This window comes from Thunnus thynnus, chromosome 9 (genome assembly GCF_963924715.1).
Source record: "Thunnus thynnus chromosome 9, fThuThy2.1, whole genome shotgun sequence".
Lineage (NCBI taxonomy): Eukaryota > Metazoa > Chordata > Actinopteri > Scombriformes > Scombridae > Thunnus > Thunnus thynnus.
The window spans coordinates 7,017,016-7,038,040 of NC_089525.1; the positions used below are offsets into that span (position 1 = coordinate 7,017,016).

The 21,025-nt window shown below is 38.5% G+C and overlaps 2 protein-coding genes across 8 annotated transcripts; both read right to left on the reverse strand.

Moving 5' to 3' along the window:
• Window positions 1-237: 237 nt before the first annotated feature.
• Window positions 238-10,704, reverse strand: LOC137188978 (caspase-3-like). 4 transcript variants are annotated; one of them, XM_067598580.1, is made up of 7 exons: window positions 10,572-10,704; window positions 8,245-8,316; window positions 7,229-7,389; window positions 1,830-1,958; window positions 1,361-1,536; window positions 1,036-1,156; window positions 238-802 (listed from the first exon to the last, which is right to left on the reverse strand). In XM_067598580.1, exons 2-7 carry the CDS (start codon window positions 8,310-8,312, stop codon window positions 573-575), a joined length of 885 nt encoding a protein of 294 aa, XP_067454681.1. In that variant the 5' UTR covers window positions 8,313-8,316; window positions 10,572-10,704; the 3' UTR covers window positions 238-572. The 4 variants fall into 4 exon arrangements, with proteins under 4 accessions (XP_067454681.1, XP_067454679.1, XP_067454682.1 ...); XM_067598578.1 differs by having other exon boundaries at window positions 7,229-7,395; XM_067598581.1 differs by lacking the exon at window positions 10,572-10,704 and adding an exon at window positions 10,235-10,445.
• Window positions 10,705-11,201: 497 nt separating this feature from the next.
• Window positions 11,202-19,840, reverse strand: cenpu (centromere protein U). 4 transcript variants are annotated; one of them, XM_067598575.1, is made up of 13 exons: window positions 19,709-19,840; window positions 19,041-19,095; window positions 18,000-18,087; window positions 17,219-17,429; window positions 15,104-15,182; window positions 14,853-14,936; window positions 14,603-14,753; window positions 13,033-13,153; window positions 12,772-12,850; window positions 12,223-12,270; window positions 12,004-12,065; window positions 11,615-11,771; window positions 11,202-11,453 (listed from the first exon to the last, which is right to left on the reverse strand). In XM_067598575.1, the coding sequence occupies exons 1-13, from the start codon at window positions 19,711-19,713 to the stop codon at window positions 11,334-11,336; spliced, it is 1,260 nt and encodes a 419-aa protein (XP_067454676.1). In that variant the 5' UTR covers window positions 19,714-19,840; the 3' UTR covers window positions 11,202-11,333. The 4 variants fall into 4 exon arrangements, with proteins under 4 accessions (XP_067454676.1, XP_067454678.1, XP_067454677.1 ...); XM_067598577.1 differs by lacking the exon at window positions 19,709-19,840 and adding an exon at window positions 19,299-19,330 and having other exon boundaries at window positions 14,663-14,753; XM_067598576.1 differs by lacking the exon at window positions 19,709-19,840 and adding an exon at window positions 19,299-19,330 and having other exon boundaries at window positions 13,033-13,149; window positions 14,629-14,753.
• Between the last annotated feature and the right edge of the window lie 1,185 nt (window positions 19,841-21,025).

A 21,025-nucleotide genomic window follows, 5' to 3' on the forward strand; every position in this document is an offset into this window, starting at 1 on the left:
TATCTTCTAAAACTGTTCATATTTGCGGTAAACTATTATTATTATTGTGTTGCTTAGCTCAGTTTAAGTGGATTTTTACATTAGTACATTATTTAGCTTACACATTACTAAAACTACGAAAAGACAATCATCACGTCTTCTGTTTGGCCAAAACCTGTAGTTATTCATCTGTTTTCATGGGACAGCCTGGTTAGAAACTCAGAACTGTAATAACGTATGAGGACACAGTCACAGTGATCTTTTTGTGCTTGTAGATTTATTGTGTGGTCAACTAATCGTTCATCTTATACAGTGTACATCCATGTATCAAACATTTTTAAAGTTCACATTTTTAAGCCCTTTTTGGGGGATTTACTATGAATTCATTCATTCATAATGATCACAGAAAGTGGTTAAGGTTTCCCTGAAAGATCCAACACTAAAAACATACTTATCATCATAAAATCCCTTTTGTCCTAATGCTGATAGTACATTTCATCACATTACAGCTGTGTCAGTTTTCCATTGCAGGTTACTCTCTTGTAGGTAAAAGAAAGAGAACAGTTTAAGTGGAGCCCTGAGTAGAAATCAGACTAGTGAGGAAAGTAAAAGTCTTTAGTCAACATGGAGACAATGCAGGGGATCTGCTTCATGCCATTAAATCCAGGTAGGTTGGAGGAGGACTCAAAGTTTAGCGCCACCTTGCGGTTGACTCGGGTCATGATCTGCATCAGCTCCAGCTCTCCGCTGTGACAAAGCAACATCTCACACAACGCCTGCATGAACCAGGAACCGTTGAGCGTGTTCCTCCATGAGTAGTAGCCTGTTGGACGGTTATAATGATCAGTACTGTTTGAGACATCTTCATCAAATTGTGATTCTGCTCATTTTACTGTGAAGATACAACAAGCCATAAACAGCATGGTGCAGGTGTTCCATATTAGTTGTTACTTGGGGAACAACCGCTCTATTTAATAATTAACTATGAAGTAATAAAGCATCCGAAGGGCAGAAAAAAGTGGACAAAAAGTCTTTTCTACTGCCATTACTGGTTACCTGGAGCGGTGGAATAGGCATACAAAAAGTCTGCCTCCACAGGAATCCTCTCTATTTTTTGCTCCTCTACGCTGTCGGTCTCAACCATGGCTCCACCATCCAGCTCTGAACCACGGCACGCCTACAACAGACAATGTTTTATGGAAAAAAGCAGTAGATATTACTGTCAAGTGATTTTGGGAACTTGCTGAAATGATAAAAAAGCATTGATATAAATACATTTACATTACAAAACATTTAAAGACACATGTTGGGAGTAGATGGTGCTCTATCATATAGTTTTTAACCTTATTGTGTCCACCACCACATGTATAAATTGACTAACCTGTATGAAGAAGAGCTTTGGTTTCCCCACCAGACTCTTGCAGGCATCTCCTTTAAAGTGTTTTGTCAGGACTTCAAACTTTTCTAAGCCATCAGTGCCATATATCACTCCCTCATCTCCGTGACTTAGCAACACACATACAAATGATGCGCTTTTACTGTGGTCCTCTTTGGACACTGGAAACACACAATGAAACAAGACAGGGTTAGATTACCAGTCCAGATTACATGTTATCTTGAGGAAAGCACAGATATTTTAGGATTAAGCCGTTTTAGTTCTCAGGGAGGAAAAAAAACCTACATGGATGTTGACTTAACAGTTCCTCAAGATATTCATTAAATTCATGAAATTCTTATGTTTTTCTGTCACTCACTTTGCCTTTGATATATATATATATATGTATGTATGTATATATGTATGTATGTATATATATGGGAGTATAATCCTTGAAACAACAAAAATCAATTACCACTTGACATCATGTTCGTCATGTCCTTCACAGTCAGATCATTGGCCATTTTGACCTTATAGCCCAGTTTAGTGAAGGTTTCCATAGCAGAAGCAGCATCAACGTCCGTCCCGTTACGAGTACTCATCCCTGCAGAGACACACAAGTCAAAATGCAGACCGTTTTAATATCAGCATCTACAATTTCGTCCAAAGAACAGAGTCGCAAGCTCGAGACTCATGCAACAGAACCTGGATCTTTTGGTCTCACACTTTCACAGTTGCTGTTTCTTGTCTAATTGTGTGCGTTTGTGTAGCTGACATGGTGCAACACAACTGTGACTCAACTGACTGTGTCTGTTTGGGGGAAAAAAAAACACTGGCAGGATAAAAACTCAAGTTTCCCTCAGTGGACTTCAGTGAAGGAAAAACACAGAGGAGGCAGATGTGTGTTTTTTGTGATTTTCTGGTATTTTTATACTGTTATACCACAAACAGCCTTTTGCTCCGTAGCCTCTGTTTAGTCACTGGTGAAGTTTCTGCCTGGATCAAAACCATTTAATTTATTAAATCATTATCGTTTTAATTGATACATATATATGTGGTTCTTGAGAAATAATAAGCAATCAGCCCATTTCCAACAGGTATGTTCTGACCTGGCACTGCACTATTATTACAAACACACACTCTCTCTGGATATATGAATGCAGAGTGCAAAGCATGTGTGTTAATAATTCATATTAAAACAGACAAAAATCATTGTTGTTATAAGAAACATTTTCACTTTTGTGAATCTGGATCTGATGGTAAACATTTTAATATTATTATGCATTAGTATGCTGTGATGTGAACTGCAGGTTAAAAGCCTGTTCACTTTCTGTGAGTAAAACTAAAGATCAGCACTGTCTGTGTGGTTTCTCTGACTGTGTGATCATTCAAACTGATTGAACTCTTTTAGCTGCATGATGTCAGCCTACAGAAGAATGTCTGTCTTCCTGTTATGATGTCAGCGATTATGACAAATGTCTATAAATGAGTTCCTCAGAAGTCAGAATCTCTTCACCGGCTGAACAGACAAACAGTTATTATATGTGTCAGACACTTGATACGATCTTATGTCCATCTCACGTGTTAGATCATTTTCAAGATCATCAGCCACCATGGCGATAGACAGCAGAGCCAGCAGGATGTAACACTGCACTACTGCACACAAGACTATGAATGTTTTAATGGCTTCATATTGTGTCTAAAGCTCAGACAAATATACAGCACATTATCAGCACAGATGCAGATGAATGATGAGATGACATTTCATACAAATTTACAATGTCGTCTGAATTTAAAGTCATCTCTCACAGTCAGTCAGATGAAAACATAGATACCTGTGAATGTCTGCCTGGTTAAATGCCTCAGATTAACATGAATACATAAACATGTGATCTATTTCCTCTTAGTATTAACAGATGACTGTTTTCCTGTTTTTCTGTGTTTCTGTTTTCTGTTCTGCACAGGACTGTAACAGAGGGATGGAGGACATGAGGAGGCACATGGAGGCTGGAAGCTGTCTGTCACTGAAGAAGAGAACAGGAGGTTAAAGAGTGACCTCCAAGAGGAAAAAGACACAGAGAAAAAGAGATCTGGTCTCTTCACTGCCAGCTCTCTTCTCAGGAGGAAAAGTACGAAGTGCTGGAGAAGGCAGCAGGGTCAATCAAAAAAGAGAGATGAGCAGATCATCTCTCTTCAACAGCGCCTCCACACTCAGAGAGGAGAAACGGAGTCAGCCAGCTGGAAGCTCAGTTTCAAAGACAGAGAAATCAGCAGGGCCGATGAAAGAAGACGAGCACGCACCACCGCTCACATTGACACGTTGGCCCTGCTGAATGAGACGGAGTCAGCTCTGAAAGGGAGCAAGCTGACCTGTCATACTCTAGAGGAACAACTCAGAGAGCAGCTGGCTGACATACAGGAGCATCACCAGAGAGAGAGCTGTCAGAAAGAGAAGAGAGTTTCCAGAAGGAGCTTTCTGAGACAGAAATAAAGTCCAGGAAGGAGTTCTCTACGCTGGGTGAGGGTTGAGAGAGGAGGTCACAGCTAGTGGGAGAAAGAGAAGACAGAGCTGGAGGAGACGCTACAGGTCAAAGATGAGATCTGGATCCACGAGGAGGCGCAGAGGAAAGAGGAGAAGAAAACCTCCAGCTTCAGGTTTGCTGCCTCAGCTCATCTTTTTAACTGATTTCAGATCACGTCAGAGCTTTGGAATTGAACACAAATGATCTTTTCTTTCTCTTTTCAGGAACTCCTGATGAAAAAGGAGAAGAAGGAGAGTGAAACAATGAGAAAATAAGTTTTCTTGATCTGATTCATCGGCATTCTCGCTACCAACGCTCACCCGCTCGACCACAGCTGCTCTCTCTCTCTCTCCTTCTCTCACACTCTCTCTCTTTCTCTCTTTCTGTCATTTTTACAGTACAGTCTACAGTGTGTCAGTTAATAAATGCTGCAGCTTGGGGGTTAGCTCTGAAGTTAGCGACAATGGGTTAGCCTAACCTAACGAGCACTCAACCTGGGGGAAACACCGAACAGGTCGTCAGTGACCGTGACAGTTATGAAGTTCAGTTTTTTAATTCCTCAGTGTTTTAAACTCTCACACCCTGTCACACATCAAGCAAACTAAGCAGCTGTTTGGGGCCTCCAAATTAGGGCCCCAAAAGTCCCCTGTAACTGATAAATGATGATATGTGACATTATTAGATTGTTACTGATTTATCAATGTGTAAGAAGCATTTTACTGTTGAAGAGGCTCCAGCTATTTTATATATTAGTTTAGTTGTGGCTCTGAAGCTGGAGTCAGGTCAAGTCATACATGCACTGATATAGACTATGTATGTATGTACACAGACGCATACGCCTATAAATACTATGCACATAAATACAGCATTGCCATGAATTAGGGAACATACACATGTGCACACATGTAAATGGATTGTTATGTGATGTAAATACTGTTGTTATTGAGAATGTCACTATTTATTATGAGCTTTAAGCTTTAATGTCCCTGACAAATAAACTAATAAATAAATAAATGAAAAAAAGGTCCCATCCAAAAGACCACAAGATAAATCAATCACAAGAGAGAAAAGAAGACAAAACCAAGTATCCTGTATCTAAATTTGAAACTTTTCTCTGATTTTAGCTTTTTGTGAAAGATTGCATCATGTGAACAGCTATCAGACATCTGAAATGTGAGAAGGAGCCACAACTACACACTGACCTTTATGAGAGGTCACACGCCAAAAAGGTTCAGAGCCACTGATTTCATGTAGATATTTATTATATCAGTATAAGCCCCATGAGATGCATCATCTCCTTTTCAAGGGGTCCAAACAAATGCTCACAAAACAAATGGAAAAATATGTTCAATTTGAACTTAAAGAGTAATAAATAATAGCTGGTAGTGTCTGTAATGTATAAAAAAGTACCATATATTCCTCTGAAATGTAGTGGAGTAGATTCAACTTAATTTGGTCATTTCATGTAATTCTCATCAGGCGGTATTGTGTTTTAATTTGTACTGTAGAGGTGGAGTTATATCCTGTGTGAGACCACTGCTGTTAATACATGTCAGCTACACAACAACAACAACACCCTTTTTCAAGTGTGAAAATGATCATGAAAAAGACCGAAGGAGGGTGGAGTTTTGTGTTTCCTCGTTACAAAAACCCGTCTACAGAAATCAAAGAAAAGCCTGGACTCAAGTGCACCGTTTACCAGAATACACAGAATATAGCTGAGGGATGTGCTGTCTAGACCTGCTCTATGTGAAAACTTCTGTTGTGATTTGGTGTTATATAAATAAAAACTGAATTGAATTGAAGAACAGAAGAGTAAAATGGTAAAAGAATGGACATAGATCAATGAAAAAAGGTTGAGCTTGTCTCCAGCTATAAACACCTTGAAGCATTTATTGATGGCAAACTGTTAAGCTAACACAGATGCTGTTTACAGTGTGCCAACGCTCAACATCGATTTTATAGCATAAACAGAATGCTTTTAATGCAAGTAGAAAGGTATTAATTTTAATTTATAGATCTTTTGATTTTTTATTTTAATGTTTTCACTGACATGACCTATATTCCAGTAGAGTCCCAGAATAAAAATAGACCTGAAAATGTGAACGGTATATCCCCTTTAAGACTTTCATTCATGAATCTGTAGTTTCTCATCGATTTCAACTGAAAAACTAATGATTGAAGTGGGAGCTGACTGATTTTACCAGTGAATTTCAGGAGCATTCTTAGTCAAACTGCTGTCGTCACAGTGCTGCTGTGACTAAAATCTGCAAGATTGTGAAACATGTGCATATGTAAATGGGAAGACGGTGCACTTCATGAGACTTAGTTAATGCTTTATTTTACAGGTTCTTTCATTTTACATTAATTTCCTGGAAATTCTTGGAGTAATTTGCAAGTATTTAACAGTGAATTTTTGGGACATTTTACAGAGAGGGTGGTGCAATTTGTTACAAATGATAAGAAGCAATTTAAAGTATTCAGTTGGTTTAGTTGGTAATTTTTCTTTAACTGACAGAAAATAGTTAGTTTTTCGTGTGTAGTTTTGTGTGTCGAACTACATATTAGCATATTAGGTTGTATCTTAAAAACTCTATGAGCACATTGATGAGCACCCTTTCAAAGAAATGTCCTAAGAATTAACAGTTACACAGCAGCTACTTTTAGGAAATTATTGAAAAAGCACAAAACTACACACTGAAAACTAAGTTTTCCTGTCAGTTACAAAACCGTCAAGAGTCTACTTTATTAAGAAATTTTGAAAAAGAACATCTATATATGAACCCAAATAGCCTATGATGTATGGGTACTTACAAATTAAACAAACTTAACACTTAATTAAACAAAAAAAATTAAACAAACCTAACCCCTAACCCCTAACCCTTTTCTTATAATTTACACCAAATGTCCTAAAAATTCCTGTTAAATACCTGCAAATTAATCAAAAAGTTTCCAGGAAATTTGTATAAAATATGGGGACCTATAGTTACTGAGACTTTTTTGAACCATGGTATTCATTGATATTTTGTAAAATGCACATGATGATGGTTCGGTTGTATTCAGGTGTCGGAGTAAGCCATGATAGTGTGGCAGTGAGCCAGCATGCACAACGCTAGGAGCCTGAAACTGAAGCAGCTAAATGGAATTCAGCCTACAGTGTCTTCTCCAAATTTCTTCTGTGGAAAAGGCCTCCTGTACCTGTCACAAGCATTACTAAGAACTTGATTTCAGTCAGTCTCTCATCTCTTATCTGCGTAGCACCTACGCACGCAGATACGCAGAAAGCGATGTGACATAACCTGAAATAGATAAGTGTCTGCATGAGTGCATAGCAGCGTGTGCATGTGTTTACCTGTTCTACTGTGGAAATTCTTGTTGTTGATAATCAGACAGGTTCCCATGTTGGGGTAGTCCATCTTGTAGCGGTAAGGGTCGCCACCTGCTGCTTTACTGCTGCTGCTGCTGCTGCTGCTGGGGACAGTCTCCATCTCCTCAGTCTTATCACTGCCCCCCCTGAAACTTCATACACAGAGTCGTGAACACACGTTGAAATGAGCACTTTTACACTTAAACACATTTTTTAACATTGCACTGAACTCCCCATGCACAGCCAGTATTTGCAACCAGGTGCTGGTCAGTCACAGGAGCATCTTAGGTGAAGATCAAAATTAACCACCGCAAACTGAAATCACTTTGCTGTGACTTTATTAGGAGTGAACAACACGTTTCAACTGTAGTTTCTTCAGGTTTCACTCAGCTTTGGGCAATTTTGAACATGTTTTGTCAGCTCGGTGGTAAGTAAAATTGAAAGGCTTATTTAACCTCAGAGCCACATGACTGCTGACATCACAGATGGATGCCCTCAAGACTTTTGGAATATCTCATTAATAAGTTGATCTAGCAAAGTAATTGGAGTTCAACTCATGATAAATATAATGAATGTTCTAACTCTTTGAGGGAGCATTTACTCCAAAACTTGCTTGTATAAATAAACAATAAAAGTAAATAATAAAAGTAATAAATAAATACTGTATGTATGTATAAATGGTTTGTACCATATACACATAGACACAATATTTGCTGGACACAGAAGTCAAACTATTACCAGATTTCCTTTGTGGACAACTGTTGGTTGGTCAAAAATCTTACTTGCCATAAAATAAATCTTACATCTTAGATCTACAGAAACTGCTATTTGACTTGGACTAATTTGATAGATTACATGTTAATTCTACATATAGAGACTTTGAAGTCTGTAGCTGCTACCAGTATGAGAATATTTACCCTATATTCAATGGACAGAGCAAAACCGTTTCAGTTATTGTGACAGCAGATACAGATGATCAGAATGTCATGTACAGTGATTACCTCTTTGAAAATATTTTGAGGGCGTCCACTTGGTCCGCCTGGCTCCCAGCATCACTGGCCTTATCCATGTTTCTACAGATGACAGATGAAGACATAAGAGACAGTCTGACAATACAAACTATATGGAAACTGGAAACCACCATAAACATAACACCTTTGCTAGTATACATTTCCTGCTCTCTGTCAATGCATGTGCAGTGTGCATCAAATTCCTTTTAATGCATCAAATCTTGTCTCATACCAGCTGAACCAGTGTACCAAACTTATCTTTTACATAATTTTGATTTGTAATGTTGAGCTACTGCTGATTTTTTTTTAATGTAAACTACACTTGTGCAGTATATCATAAGCCAAGGGGAATAATAATGGCAATGCTTAAACTTTTAGCCTACACAATAGAGCATAAGAGAAAGCCTCTCTGTGTCTGTGTGGGTTTTCCTCCACCTGCTGTGGTTTCCTCCCACAGTCATACATCATGCAGGTTACACACTGTACATTAACCAGAAACTCGAGCTGGTGAGTGTGAAGTCTATATAAGAGCATTAGCACTGCAAGTGACTATACATCTGTCCATGTTGTACCCTGCTTCTTGCTTGATGTGTGTTGGGATAGGCTCCATCCCATCATGACCCTGAACAGGATGCTGGATGGGTTTAACAGTCATATTGCCACGTTGATCTGATTTAAGTATTTGCACAGACTGGATTAGAGTTAACCTTTCATGTGGAAACCTATGGCTCGGTTGCCAGAGCAACATAAAGAAAAAAAAAAAACTTGCCAGACAAGGAAGTAAACAAAAACTTGTTCCAATAAGAGAGAAGGGCTTCACAAGGTTTCCTCCAGGAAATGGTTTAGCCAAGTCTGTAAACAGACTCATGCTCAATTTAGCTAGTAGATTTAGTCAAACAACAAACTCAGAGAATACTTTTGTAAAATAGTGCTTCTTCTTCCTTTGAGGTTAATGTTTTATTTCATGAAAGTGTATATAATTTTATGGTAGTAGAGGTGGTCTTTATTTTAGGAAAGTCCTTAAAGCCGTCAGCTTACCCAAATTACAAAAACATGCTCTAACACGCCACCAGTAGTCTCTAGTTTTAGATCAGATCTTACTGTAAACAGGTTTTCTAAGCATGATTTATTCACTAGAAGGTAGATCCCATTAAAGCTTTCGACAGAATTAGAATTGAGTTTTTTATACTGCACCCTACTCATGGATGAGGGCGTATTTTCAATCTCTTTGAAATGATTTATTTTCCTCTCAAAGATAACCAGGGGTTTCGGGGGACACCAGAAGTGCTAACTCATGTCTTTTTTTGTAATTTAGGTGAACTGGCCCTTTAAATGTAAAGCGTGAGTTATATATTGATACACTGATGATGATTTGATACTGAGCAGCAAATAACAATGACACATCAGGTGTCACATGAGTCATGAGTTAAGGGGTTTTTGTAATCACAGGCAACTGTAAGATTGATTCAGGTAACTGAATACCGGATGCAAAAACCAGACTGGTTCACGTTATGGTTAATCTGGTTTGTTGTGGTTAATATGGTTAAGACCATGCATGCATTAAGAGAGCTCATAATAGCCTACATATATCTTATGATACATGATATTAGTATCAGATCACGATATATCATATTAAATAATGTTATCTAATATATAACACGACAAATCTCATAATAGGTCCATGGTTGAGGAATTAAGAACATCCAGTACTGTTCATATAGGGCGCAGCTAATAGTGAAACTATACTGACAGGAAATTTACAGCTTCTTATCAGTAAAGGCAGTTCAGCAAAAAAAAAAAAAAAAACGAACCAATGAACTGTTCGACATGAGTCATTGTTCAAATGTGTAATTACATATAATTCACCTGGTTCAACTTGGTCTGTTTTACTCCACATTGTATAACACTTGCTATAACGTGAAGTACTCTGAACATGTAATTGCATTTATAATTCGGGAAAGTGACAACATGTGAACTTTACCTGCTTCAGGAAGCAATATGGAAGCAAGTCCCTCCTGGCTAACAGCCGCCAAAACGAGTCAACATCCACAAAACTTCTGAACATATCTTAAACTCATAAAAGACTTTCTGACCGCCTGAGTTCGTTTGACACAGCGAATGAAGTTAAAATGAAATGAAATGACAATAGCCTGATTTAGCGTTGACCTACATCTGCGGTAAGTTCAGTTACAACTGAAGTAAACTCATTCGGACACGCCCAGTCCTGTTGTTACATATTACAGAAACGACAGTCATGATACGTCAATGTATAAATCACAATAAAAGAGGAAAAAATACTTGAATCAAAATACACCAACCTTCCTTTGCGTGGGACGGCTGTACAAGTCTTAACAGGTCTCCTTCCTTGTTAGGATGTGTCAAGTTGTTCAAAGTACAAGCAAGAAACTCTAAGCCAATCAGGGAAGCTGCTCCCTGTGTGGGCGGAAGGAATATAGGAGGAACCTCACCTTGACTTAAAGAGAGGGTTCCCAGTCTGAGGGTCGTGACCCGCACAAAGGGTCGCATGATGATATAACAAGATAGGATACAGAAAAAAAGCAACAACAAAAAAAACATATATTAACTGAATATCTTTGGGTTTTGGACTATTGGTCTGACAAAACCAGACATTTGAGAATGTAACCTTGGACTGTGGGGAAAATTAACGGATATTTTTCACTATTTTCTGACATTTTATGCACAAAACAATTAACAGAATCAAGACAATAATCAGTAACTTAACTGATAGACACTGCAACATGTGACAAGGTGGTAGACCTGGTAGACTTTGCTTTATTTTAAGGGGTCCAAGACCAAAAAGGTTTGGAACCACTGATCTAAAGGAGCATGTTACCTCAAAAATCCTCAAATCCCTCAGCACGTCAGCAAAGGTTGAGGAATTTAGAAACTGAAATACATTTACAGGACACAGAAAGACACAAGGAGAATGTTCTTATTTGTATTTATTGTATTTGCAATATTCTATTTCTCTTGAAACATTTCATCATGGTGTTCGTGTGCAGGATATAAAATCTGTCCGTAAGAGAGTCACCGGAGTTTTAAACCTTTGAGCATTGCCATTATTTCACATTCTCCTCCAGTCTTTTTTCCAGTTGGTTATTGATCCCTCTCAGCTGATGTTCTGCTCCTTGAATATGCCTGGCCTCCAACAGCAGAGCTGGCAAGCTGGACGCCCCGTACTGGGTGGACAGGGAAAGGAGAGAAGAGAGGACCACACAGTAAAATAAGAACAGTATGATAATATAATAATAACAACCACCAGACAGTATTCAGGTCAGTATTAGCGCTATTTTAAAAGTTACTTTTCACATCAGTATACTGTGTGTATGTGTGTTTGTACCGTCTCTTTCTCTCGCGGGTGTGTGTGTCGGTAATCTAAGTATTGTCTGTTGAGCTCTCTGATGTCACGGAGGAAGGAATGGCTTCGTCTCAGATCAGATAGTCTCAGCTCAAGTTCTGCTTTCTCTTTTTGCAACAGCCACGCCTGCCTCTCTGCCCTGTTGGACCAAACACACACAGTAAGAGTCATTGTGAGAGCTTGGATGTTGGTGACTTTTAGAGGTTTTAGTTTTACTTTTAGGGATTCTAAGTTAATAATGAAACACTTTTTGTGTAACTTATTTACTTATTAAATAAACTTATTTTTTTCAGTTTATACACTAAAATCTTACAGTAAGCTGAGTTTGCAGAAATGGAAATTGGTGTTTGATCCTCTGAGCTGCTTCTCACCTCATCAGCTCATGCTTGGCATCCAACAGTCTCTGTGTCTTTGTACGGATCAAAGAGCCCACCTGACGCACACACACACACACACACACACACACACGCACACACACGCACACACACGCACACACACGCACACACACGCACACATACAGGACAGAGAACAGAGTAAATACAGGCTGCCATCAAACCATGGTGCTTGTAAAAACTGATTGCCATAGTTACCTTAGCGTTTTCTCTCTTTAGGACCCTGAGCTCCTTGTGAGAAGAGATCTGGAAGAGCAAAAATAAACTTAAATGTGATTAAAAGTCTGACAGCATTTCTGGGTAACAGAAGAACTGTATTTTTTTGTAAAAGTTTTGGCATGAAAGAGATGAAATATCAGTCATCTGCAGCTTCAGGTATCTTCTATTGTCAAACTCTAATTGGCACCTGAGGTAAAAAAAAAAAAAAAAAAAACCTTGCTGGCATTCCTCATTAATGCACATTGGCTTCAAGGTTCTTCACAGTGTAACCATTCAGGATTAAATGAACAGTGCTTACCGTACCCTGATTTTGATTAAGTGCTTATTTTGGATTGGATTTGATTGGAAATTTGGTTGTAATTCTGTACTTTAATGACCTACGTGACAGTATATTCCACTTCTTTAAAAATGTTCTAGCTGACAAAATTATTCTGAAACTCTAAATAAACTCTAAAACTTCATAGAGTGAAGTTGGTATTGTGCTTCAACTTCTCTGTATCACAGAATAAGCAGAATTTGAAGTCTGACCTTTTCCATGAGTTGTTCCCTCACATTGTTGGAGAAAGAATCGATGGACTGTTTGACTGCTTTAGACTCCACCGACTCCCTACAAACAAGAATTTTATCATCTCCAAGTGAAATATTTGCGATAAAAATGATTAAAATTGTGAATGTTAGTCACTGTGTGGCAACATCATTTGAGAGACTACAATTTACAGACATCAAGAGACCCTTAAGAGATATTCATGAAAAGAATGAAGCAGAATGAAGAAGGATGTGACAATTTACCTGTACTGCTCACAGAAATCAAGGAAGGCATCCAGCACCTCCTCTAACTGTGTTCCTCCCTGACGTCTCTTCCTCTTTCGCTCAACTCTGTTGGTCTCTTCTGGTTCTGCAGATGCACTGCCTTCAAGGGGAAGAGGTAGATTTTCATTGTTCAAATGTCATGAATAATGGTAGAAATGTTTTTAAATCATGTTAACACACGATGTAAACAACTGTCAAACTAAATCAATTTACACCTAAAGTGTGTGGCGCTCACTAGTTTATTTAAGGCCTTAGGTTTACTACATGTACTGAACTACAAGTGTTTTATACCATATAGTGAAAAAGTCACAAGAACAGCTTCATATGTCCAAGTTATGCCAAGAAGCTATAAATACACCCACATACTGTATAATAAAAAGTTTTGAGTGAATCTATAAAGGAATAGTTTGGCTTTTTGGGAAATATGACTCTACTCCTCCAACTCTACTAACACTCTAATGGCCAGGACTGTCAAAATATAATGGACGTGGCCACCGTGACATCACCCATTGGTTTTGAAGCCTCGAGTTTGCATTTGACCGTCACCATTTTTAATTTTTGGAGTCAGAAGTGGCTAAATGTGGACGAGAGGGTGGAGCTGACCCTAACGCTAGCTGCTAGCTTGGTTAGCACGGTGCATTTACAGTCTGCGGTTAACTGTGATAATGCTAATGCTAATTTTTGTTAGCAAAAAAAGACTTACAACCATTAAAACAAAATGTACTGCCTGGAAAAACTAAATATCCAACTCCTTAAAGGGTCTTTTAGTACAACCAAACGCTGAACGAGACTTTTTTTAGGCCACCAATTAACTCTCATGAACTGAAAACACACTGAAACAGTGACAGCTATGGCTACTATACTCCATGGTAGTGACTTGTCAACAGACGGCATCCACTTGTTACTCAAAGCAGCCACACCCTTACTATGCATAACTTAAAACCTTAATAAAATTTAAACAGGTGAGTTCTAAAAAAATTCACCTCTCACACAGTTGTCATGAACAGGGAAATTAGTTACAGAGACCAAAACCGTTTTTTGTGGCAAGCTGTAAACATGTTTATTTCTGCTGTAAAGTTGGGCATTTTAACACGGGAGTCTATTGAGATTGACTCGCTTTTGGAGCCAGCCTCAAGTGGCCATTCGAGGAACTGCAGTTTTCAGCTTAATTTTTCTGCCCTAGACGATGCCACTTGGGCCAGGAGCAGTGACTTCCTGAAGTTTTGGACTCACCATAAAGTTGCCTAGAAACCAGCAGAGACTCCAGAAAGTCTCTGCGCCAGGCCAAGATTAAACAAAACAGATTTAACACATTAATTATTAAGCTTTAGAGGTCTGGTAAGAGGATTTTGTTACCTTTGGACAGAGCCAGGCTAGCTGTTTCCCCTGTTTCCAGTCTTTGTGCTAAACTAAACGAACTGTCCCCTGCTTCATATTTACTATATAAATATGAGAGTGACATTGATCTTCTCAACTAACTCTCAGCAAGACAGGAAAAAAGTGTACATCCCAGTATGTACAACTATTCTTTTAAACACTTTTCACTTACCAGATGAAGACTTCCTGGATTTGGACGTGCCAGAAGAAGACTTCCTGGATTTGGGCGTGCCAGATGAAGACTTCCTGGATTTGGACATGCCAGATGAAGACTTCCTGGTCCTGCCCAAACTATACACTCTATGTTTCTTCGGACTCGGTTTCTGAATGAATGAGATATACAATGAGATTAACACAAACTAAACAACAAATCACAAAGTGTCAGCTTCTGGCTTTAGCCATCTGCTGAAGGAAGTCCGTACCCAGCTGGTGTCCTCCACCTCCTCCTCATCGGAGGACAGGACTCTCTTACGTCTCTGCTGGCGGGTGTCAGACTCAGATTCCTCCTAGGAGAGAATAAATGTAATAACGTAATGTAACACATGTGGCACAACATGGTTTTCATTACTCTCAATTTATCTGTCACAAGAAATTATTTTCAGAGATTTTTTTTTCTAAAACTCCTTTCACTAATAAGACAACTGTGGTAAACTGTGGATACATTATCACTCACCTGTGACTGAGGGTCACTGGACTTTCCTGATTCACTCTTTCTCTTCTTGTCCTTCTTCATCTGCTGGTTCTTCACTGGCCTTGTTGGGGCACAAAGAGACACAGAAATACATGATTAATCATATTTATAATCCCATTATTGTATTTTGTATTTCTACTAACTGTTACAACTTTCTGTTTTTAGTTCCTTTTCTAGTTGTCTTTGTCCAACACACAGTTCCTATTACTCCACTGTCTGTGTGAGGAAGGTCATTGCCTCTCTTGGGTTTTCTTGCATTTTTTGCCTTTAGGTTTTTTGTGGCGATTTCTGTAAGGACTGCTCCGCATCTCAGTTCTTTTCATTTAAGACTTTTCTGTTTTCCTCTGCCGTTTATTAAATTACACCTGGATTGGATAGAATAGTAGCAGGGTTTGCACTCTTGAATCCAGGCTTTTCAAAAGATAGTGTCCAGTGCTTGTGGCCTAAATCAACATCATCATTTCACAAAAAGATCGCCCACACACTGACAATACAGTAGAAGAGGCTCTTAAACCGCAAAGTGAAGATTTCAGTTGAAGGACCATCGTCAGTACAACTGGTAGTCAGAACTTGCTTTGACCGAAATGTTCACATTTTCTCATTTTGGGACTTTTTGCTAATGCATTTGACTCATTTGCATCTCAATAGCATCTTCCTCTTTTTGTCGTCAATAGCTTTTATAGAATGGGTTCAATTAAATTTGGCTCGTTATATCCCCCACTGTACTGTAACTGCCCTCTAACTTATTATTCTTCTGTTGATTCTGTTTTACTCCATTTTATCATCTATTTTATTTGATATTGGTTTGAACTCTGTTTATCCATTTCTTTTAATATTGCTTTGTGGTTCTTTCATATCTTATCTTAAAGGGGAACTCCACCAATTTTACACATTTCCACATTCTGTTTACAGGTGTTGGGGAATACTACAACAGTACATATGTGGAAGAAACAGAGGAAGCTGTTTGAAATCTGATACATTGTCTCATGATATTATCTCTGGCTTTGTTGCATTGATTTGGATCCTTTTTTCACTGTCCAATGTGAGTCTGACGATGTTATAGAAGTGCAATGCTAAATCAGTGAGGTTCTATTTTAATGAAACTGATTTGAGCCTTTAAATCCCTTTTAAACATTGTACGATATGTGATCAGATTTACGGATGCTATTGCCTTAACTTGATTTCTCAAGACTGGTTAACACTGATTTTTTTTATTGTATCATATATTTATAGACCTATATATTAGTATTTTTGACACACATAATTTCTAGATGAAGTGTGCACATTTAGTTAATTTTATATTATCAACATGTATGTTCTGTCACCTGAAGTTGTACTAATATATTGTATCTTGAGTTAACGTGGTGCTGGTCCAGGAAACGTCTGGCCTCCATCATGTTAAACATTGACTGATGCATTAAACATTAACCTCCTGCAACAGCAAGGAAGGTTTGAGAAGAGCCTTTTGTTTATGTATTTTGCAATTAATTTACTCTGATTTAGAGTTATTGTTGTAAGATTATTCTTAGTTAATATTGAGTTAGAAGCAATCTGTTTATGTACAGTAGTGTTTATTTGTAGTTGTGTTTGTGAAGTGGTTTGGTCAGCCAGTTTTATGTTTCCTTCATGTGTCATTAGTTTTGTCAGTTTTGTCTCTGTTGAGGTCAGTTTAGTTGCAGTTCAGTTTGCTGTATTCTGAGTTCAATTTTTCTCTGTTGACCTCTTTTGGGGCCTAATTTTGTCATTAATCAAGATTGCTTTAGTCCTTTTTCATTTTTGGGGGTAAATAAAAACCCACTTTTTGAACTATAAAAACCTGCGTCCTGTGCCTGTTCAGTCTCTAACAGTCTGACAGTTTGAACAGGCTTGACATTGTCAAAATGATCAAAATATTTCTACAGACTTTGGCTGCTCCTTTGTTCAACCTTTGTGTTAACGCACATCAGCAAGTGATGTTGATTTACTGTCCATGAAAACAGTTATTTAATGTGAACTGCAAATGAAAGGTCGAGCATGTAGTCACATCTGACTAAAGAAGGAAAATCTAATTTTGTTGCTTTTTTTGCACTCACACAGCAGACAAACAGCTGAGCTCACCTGGCTTTGACCTTCCCTCCAGTACTTCTCTTCTTCTTCTGTTGCTGCTTTTCCTTCTCGCTCTCTCCATCCATCTCTGTCTCTTTCCTCTTCTTAGCGGCTCCACGCTGTTTGGCAGGGACCTCCTTTTTCCCCGCTCTTCCTTTGTTCACCCGTCCTTCCTCTAAGACTTCTAAATCTTCTTCTACAGCGGTACTGTGGAGAGGGTTGCCTAGGCAACACAAGAGGTCAGCACAAGATTGGTGGTTTGACATTATAGCAGACTCTGGAAACAATGTGACCTAAATAAGCTTTTTTACAAAAAATTAAAAAAGAGAGAGAAAACGGAGGAGTACAGAGATAAACATGTTAATGCCCCCAAAATGCTAATTTGAAATCCACTTGAATAAGAGCTGTTAATGTAAAAGTAGACTGAGGTACAACTACAGCTACAACTGGGGGACTGTTTATGAAAAGGGTTACATTTCAAATAGGGTTCAGATGTTGATGAAAAAAACCCTAAAATGAAGGTAAAATCTGCAGTTAGAGACTAAACTGTATCTCAAAATATACAAAGTAGATTGTCACGTGTTGAACAGAATCATGTGCTAGAAAGGATGAGGAAAAGGTGTCTCCTCCATTCACTGTTGGTAGACTGTAATTGAGTGCCGTGTTTGGCATGGTGTCATTTTTTGTACAGCATTTAATTTGAATTGTTTATTGCTTTTTCAGATCTTTTAAGAGACTCATTTATACTCTGTAAAAGACAGAGTGACACTGACATGGAAAAAAAAAGACTCACCATAATTTAGCTGCAGTCCCTCCATGAAACTAGCTCTCTCTATAGCAGACAGGTTGGCAGAATCCAAATGATCCAAAGATGAAGCTTTCTGGAAATCACACAACAGAGTGCAATACAAAATCCAAACCTGTTATTTACAGTCCATCAATGCTTAATAACACAGACAAGACACGGGCACAAAAATATTTGTCCTGATAATATGAAGTTAAATGGGAGACACATTAGATGAATGGTGCACTAGAACAGTGGGACACAGGGAAGGGTTACATATGAAAGAGTAGGAAAATGACAAAGGCTCTGTCAACAACATATTTATTCAGATTTTATCACCCCTACACATCACTCCTGTTCTACTCTCTTTACACTGGCTCCCAGTATGTTTTAGAATTGATTTAAGATCTTACTGAATACTTTTAAGGCTCTTCATGGCCTCTCCCTGCTCTATCTCTGACCTCTTATTACCGTACATGCCAGTACGTACTTTGAGATCCTCAGGCAGAAGTCTTTTATCTGTTCCAGAGACCTGGCTGATAACCAGCTCTGGAACAATCTGCCCGAGGAAATCAGGTTGGCTGAGTCAGTGATTTCTTTTAAGTCTTAAAACATACTTTTAATCGGAGAGCCTTTCCTGATTTGACTTGAGTTTTAATTCTCTCTACTTGAGTTTTTTTCCTACACTGAATTGGTTTTTATACACGAAATTGTTTTTATCTGTTTTTTTAAAACCTGACGATATCATGGTTTGTCTGTTTTATTTTGCTGCCTTTGTGAAACACTTTGTAACATTGATTTTGAAAATTGCTTTATTAATAAAGATGATATTGTTAATATCATTATCATTGTCCACCAGCCAAATAGCTAGTGAATGTTCAAATATTACCAGCCACTCGGTAGATTACTATTGTCTTTGTCTGGTGAGTGAGGCAAATCTAGCAGCCATCTGCATATTTTACCAGCAGGCTGGTGACTGCTGCTGATTTTATGCCCTGGCCATGAAGCTGTCTGTCAGCAAACCAGCACTGTGACCATTGACCAACTCACTTGACTGTCATCTGCTGCAGCTGGGGGCACCTTGTCTCTTTTGCCCTTTTTGGCGCTGTGGAAACAAAGAGGACAGAGGCGCTTCATCTTCATCATCAGTCTCATTCTCATATTATCACTACCACTGGGTGACACCTACAACTAAATTACAGCAGCCCCTAGTGGAGTCACACCAACAACCTGCCAGGCTTTATGTATGTGACCCCCCCAATTCTGAAAAGCTGTTGTATTATGTGCGAGTATGTTTATGCGACGAACCTCAAACCAAAGTCCATTCGGTCACTGAGTATATTAATGTGTCCTTCTTTCTTGCTAAGATGAATGCCTCACAACTGCTAAAACTAAGATAAAATGCTATTAACAACTTTGCTTCTCTGTTATTTAGTATCTTTACATCACCACCAAACAACACAAGCTAGTTTGACCACTTTTCTCCACACAAATGCATTATGAGGTGCGACTGTAAACCTGCTGTAAACTCATTAATCAACTGTAAAGCTGTCAGAAAAAACGTCGACGGGTTGTAAAACATCTCCAACTGTAACTTATACTACGTAATAACGTTACGTTTCTGGCTGCATTTGCCATTAGTCAGATATGGTAGCGTTACACCATAGATTTAGATTCGGATGTTGGTTAAATAATTACAAATACTTCATATATCTTACCTCATTTTGGACAAATGTAGGTTAAACGACGGGTTTGTTTTGAAAACGCTCCGTAGTTCAAACTGAAACCGCTACCCGCGCAAAATGTGACGAGTTCCGGTGTTACATCGTATTTAGTTATCCATCAGATTTTGTGACCTGCAGTCAGATCTTTACTTAAGTAGCTATCAATACCACAATGTAAAAATACTTCATTACAAGCAAAAACCATGCATTTAAAATTCTATTTAAGTAAAAGTATAGAAGTATTACCAGCTAAATGTACTTAAAGTACACTGTGGTATCGATACTTGTAGCTACTTAAATAAATTATCCTACTTCCTCCAACACTGCAGATCACAGAATCTGCTGGGTCACCAAATCTGGTGTAACACCGGAAAGTACCACTGTAGACACACAGGGGTGTCCTCCTTTTGGTTAGGCAGACTAGACGCTGCAGTGGCGTATTGCTGCCCTCTACTGTTTGTTATTGGTTGCTCCTTTTTATAGTGCTTTATATTGTGTTGTATAATCCAGCACTGTATAGAAATAACGACAATTTTTCCATCTTACTCCAGTCAACCAGATAGGGGAGAAGAGTAAAAACAGTTTTTCCAGCTGTTCCCAGGTCTTTGTACAGCTTCCTCCCTTGATGTGAGTCATTCTTGCACTGGATGAGGACATGCCGTACTGTCTCTGTGCCTCACATGGATGTATAATAAGACGTATAATACATCCATGGTGCCCCACACTCACATTAGGGTGTTACCAAATCAGAGCCAGCACATTCCTAAACCCGCAATGCTCAAGCCTCAATCTGGTTATTACAGCCGAGTCTTTTCTTTTGCAAGCAACATAGTTTTTTGCTCTTTTCACAGTTTTCTGGATGGTAAAGTATCACCTCCCCGTTTTTTCTTTATCCCATGTATTTTGCCACATTTTATAACTGCTTTGTTTATAATTGAATTATATTCTGACAGACCGTATTGGAGAGCAATTTCTACTCTATCATCATGAGCAGCATTCTTTGCCATTCTTCATCCATCTGCAGCTTCATCATTGTCTTCTACACCCATGTGAGCTGGTACCCTAATAAACCCACCTCACATCCTGCTGTGTGGATTCTGTACATTGTCTTGGATTTGATTTCTCTTATTGTAATTAAAGCTGCTGCTGAATCACTGCATGTTACTGAATTATCTGCTTTATTATCGTCTACCCACCAAAGTTCCCATAATATTGCCATCATCTCTGCTGTGAATACTCACATTTGATCTGAAATGATATGCCCCTTTTTAACTCTTCATCCAGGAATGGTTACTCCAAATGTCACTCTTC

Bases quoted from the DNA above. Each gene is read 5' to 3' on its own strand.
- LOC137188978 (XM_067598578.1), bottom strand. From the start codon at position 8,312: ATGGATAAGGCCAGTGATGCTGGGAGCCAGGCGGACCAAGTGGACGCC. The intron at 1,537-1,829 runs GTAATTGATTTT...GTGTGTTTCCAG, and splicing joins GACGAACATGATGTCAAGTG to TGTCCAAAGAGGACCACAGT. The intron at 1,157-1,360 runs GTTAGTCAATTT...TGTCTGTTGTAG, and splicing joins CAAAGCTCTTCTTCATACAG to GCGTGCCGTGGTTCAGAGCT.
- cenpu (XM_067598574.1), bottom strand. The intron at 15,183-17,218 runs GTGAGCTCAGCT...TGCCCCAACAAG, and splicing joins GGAGGGAAGGTCAAAGCCAG to GCCAGTGAAGAACCAGCAGA. The intron at 11,454-11,614 runs GTACAAACACAC...CTGTCCACCCAG, and splicing joins ACCCGCGAGAGAAAGAGACG to TACGGGGCGTCCAGCTTGCC.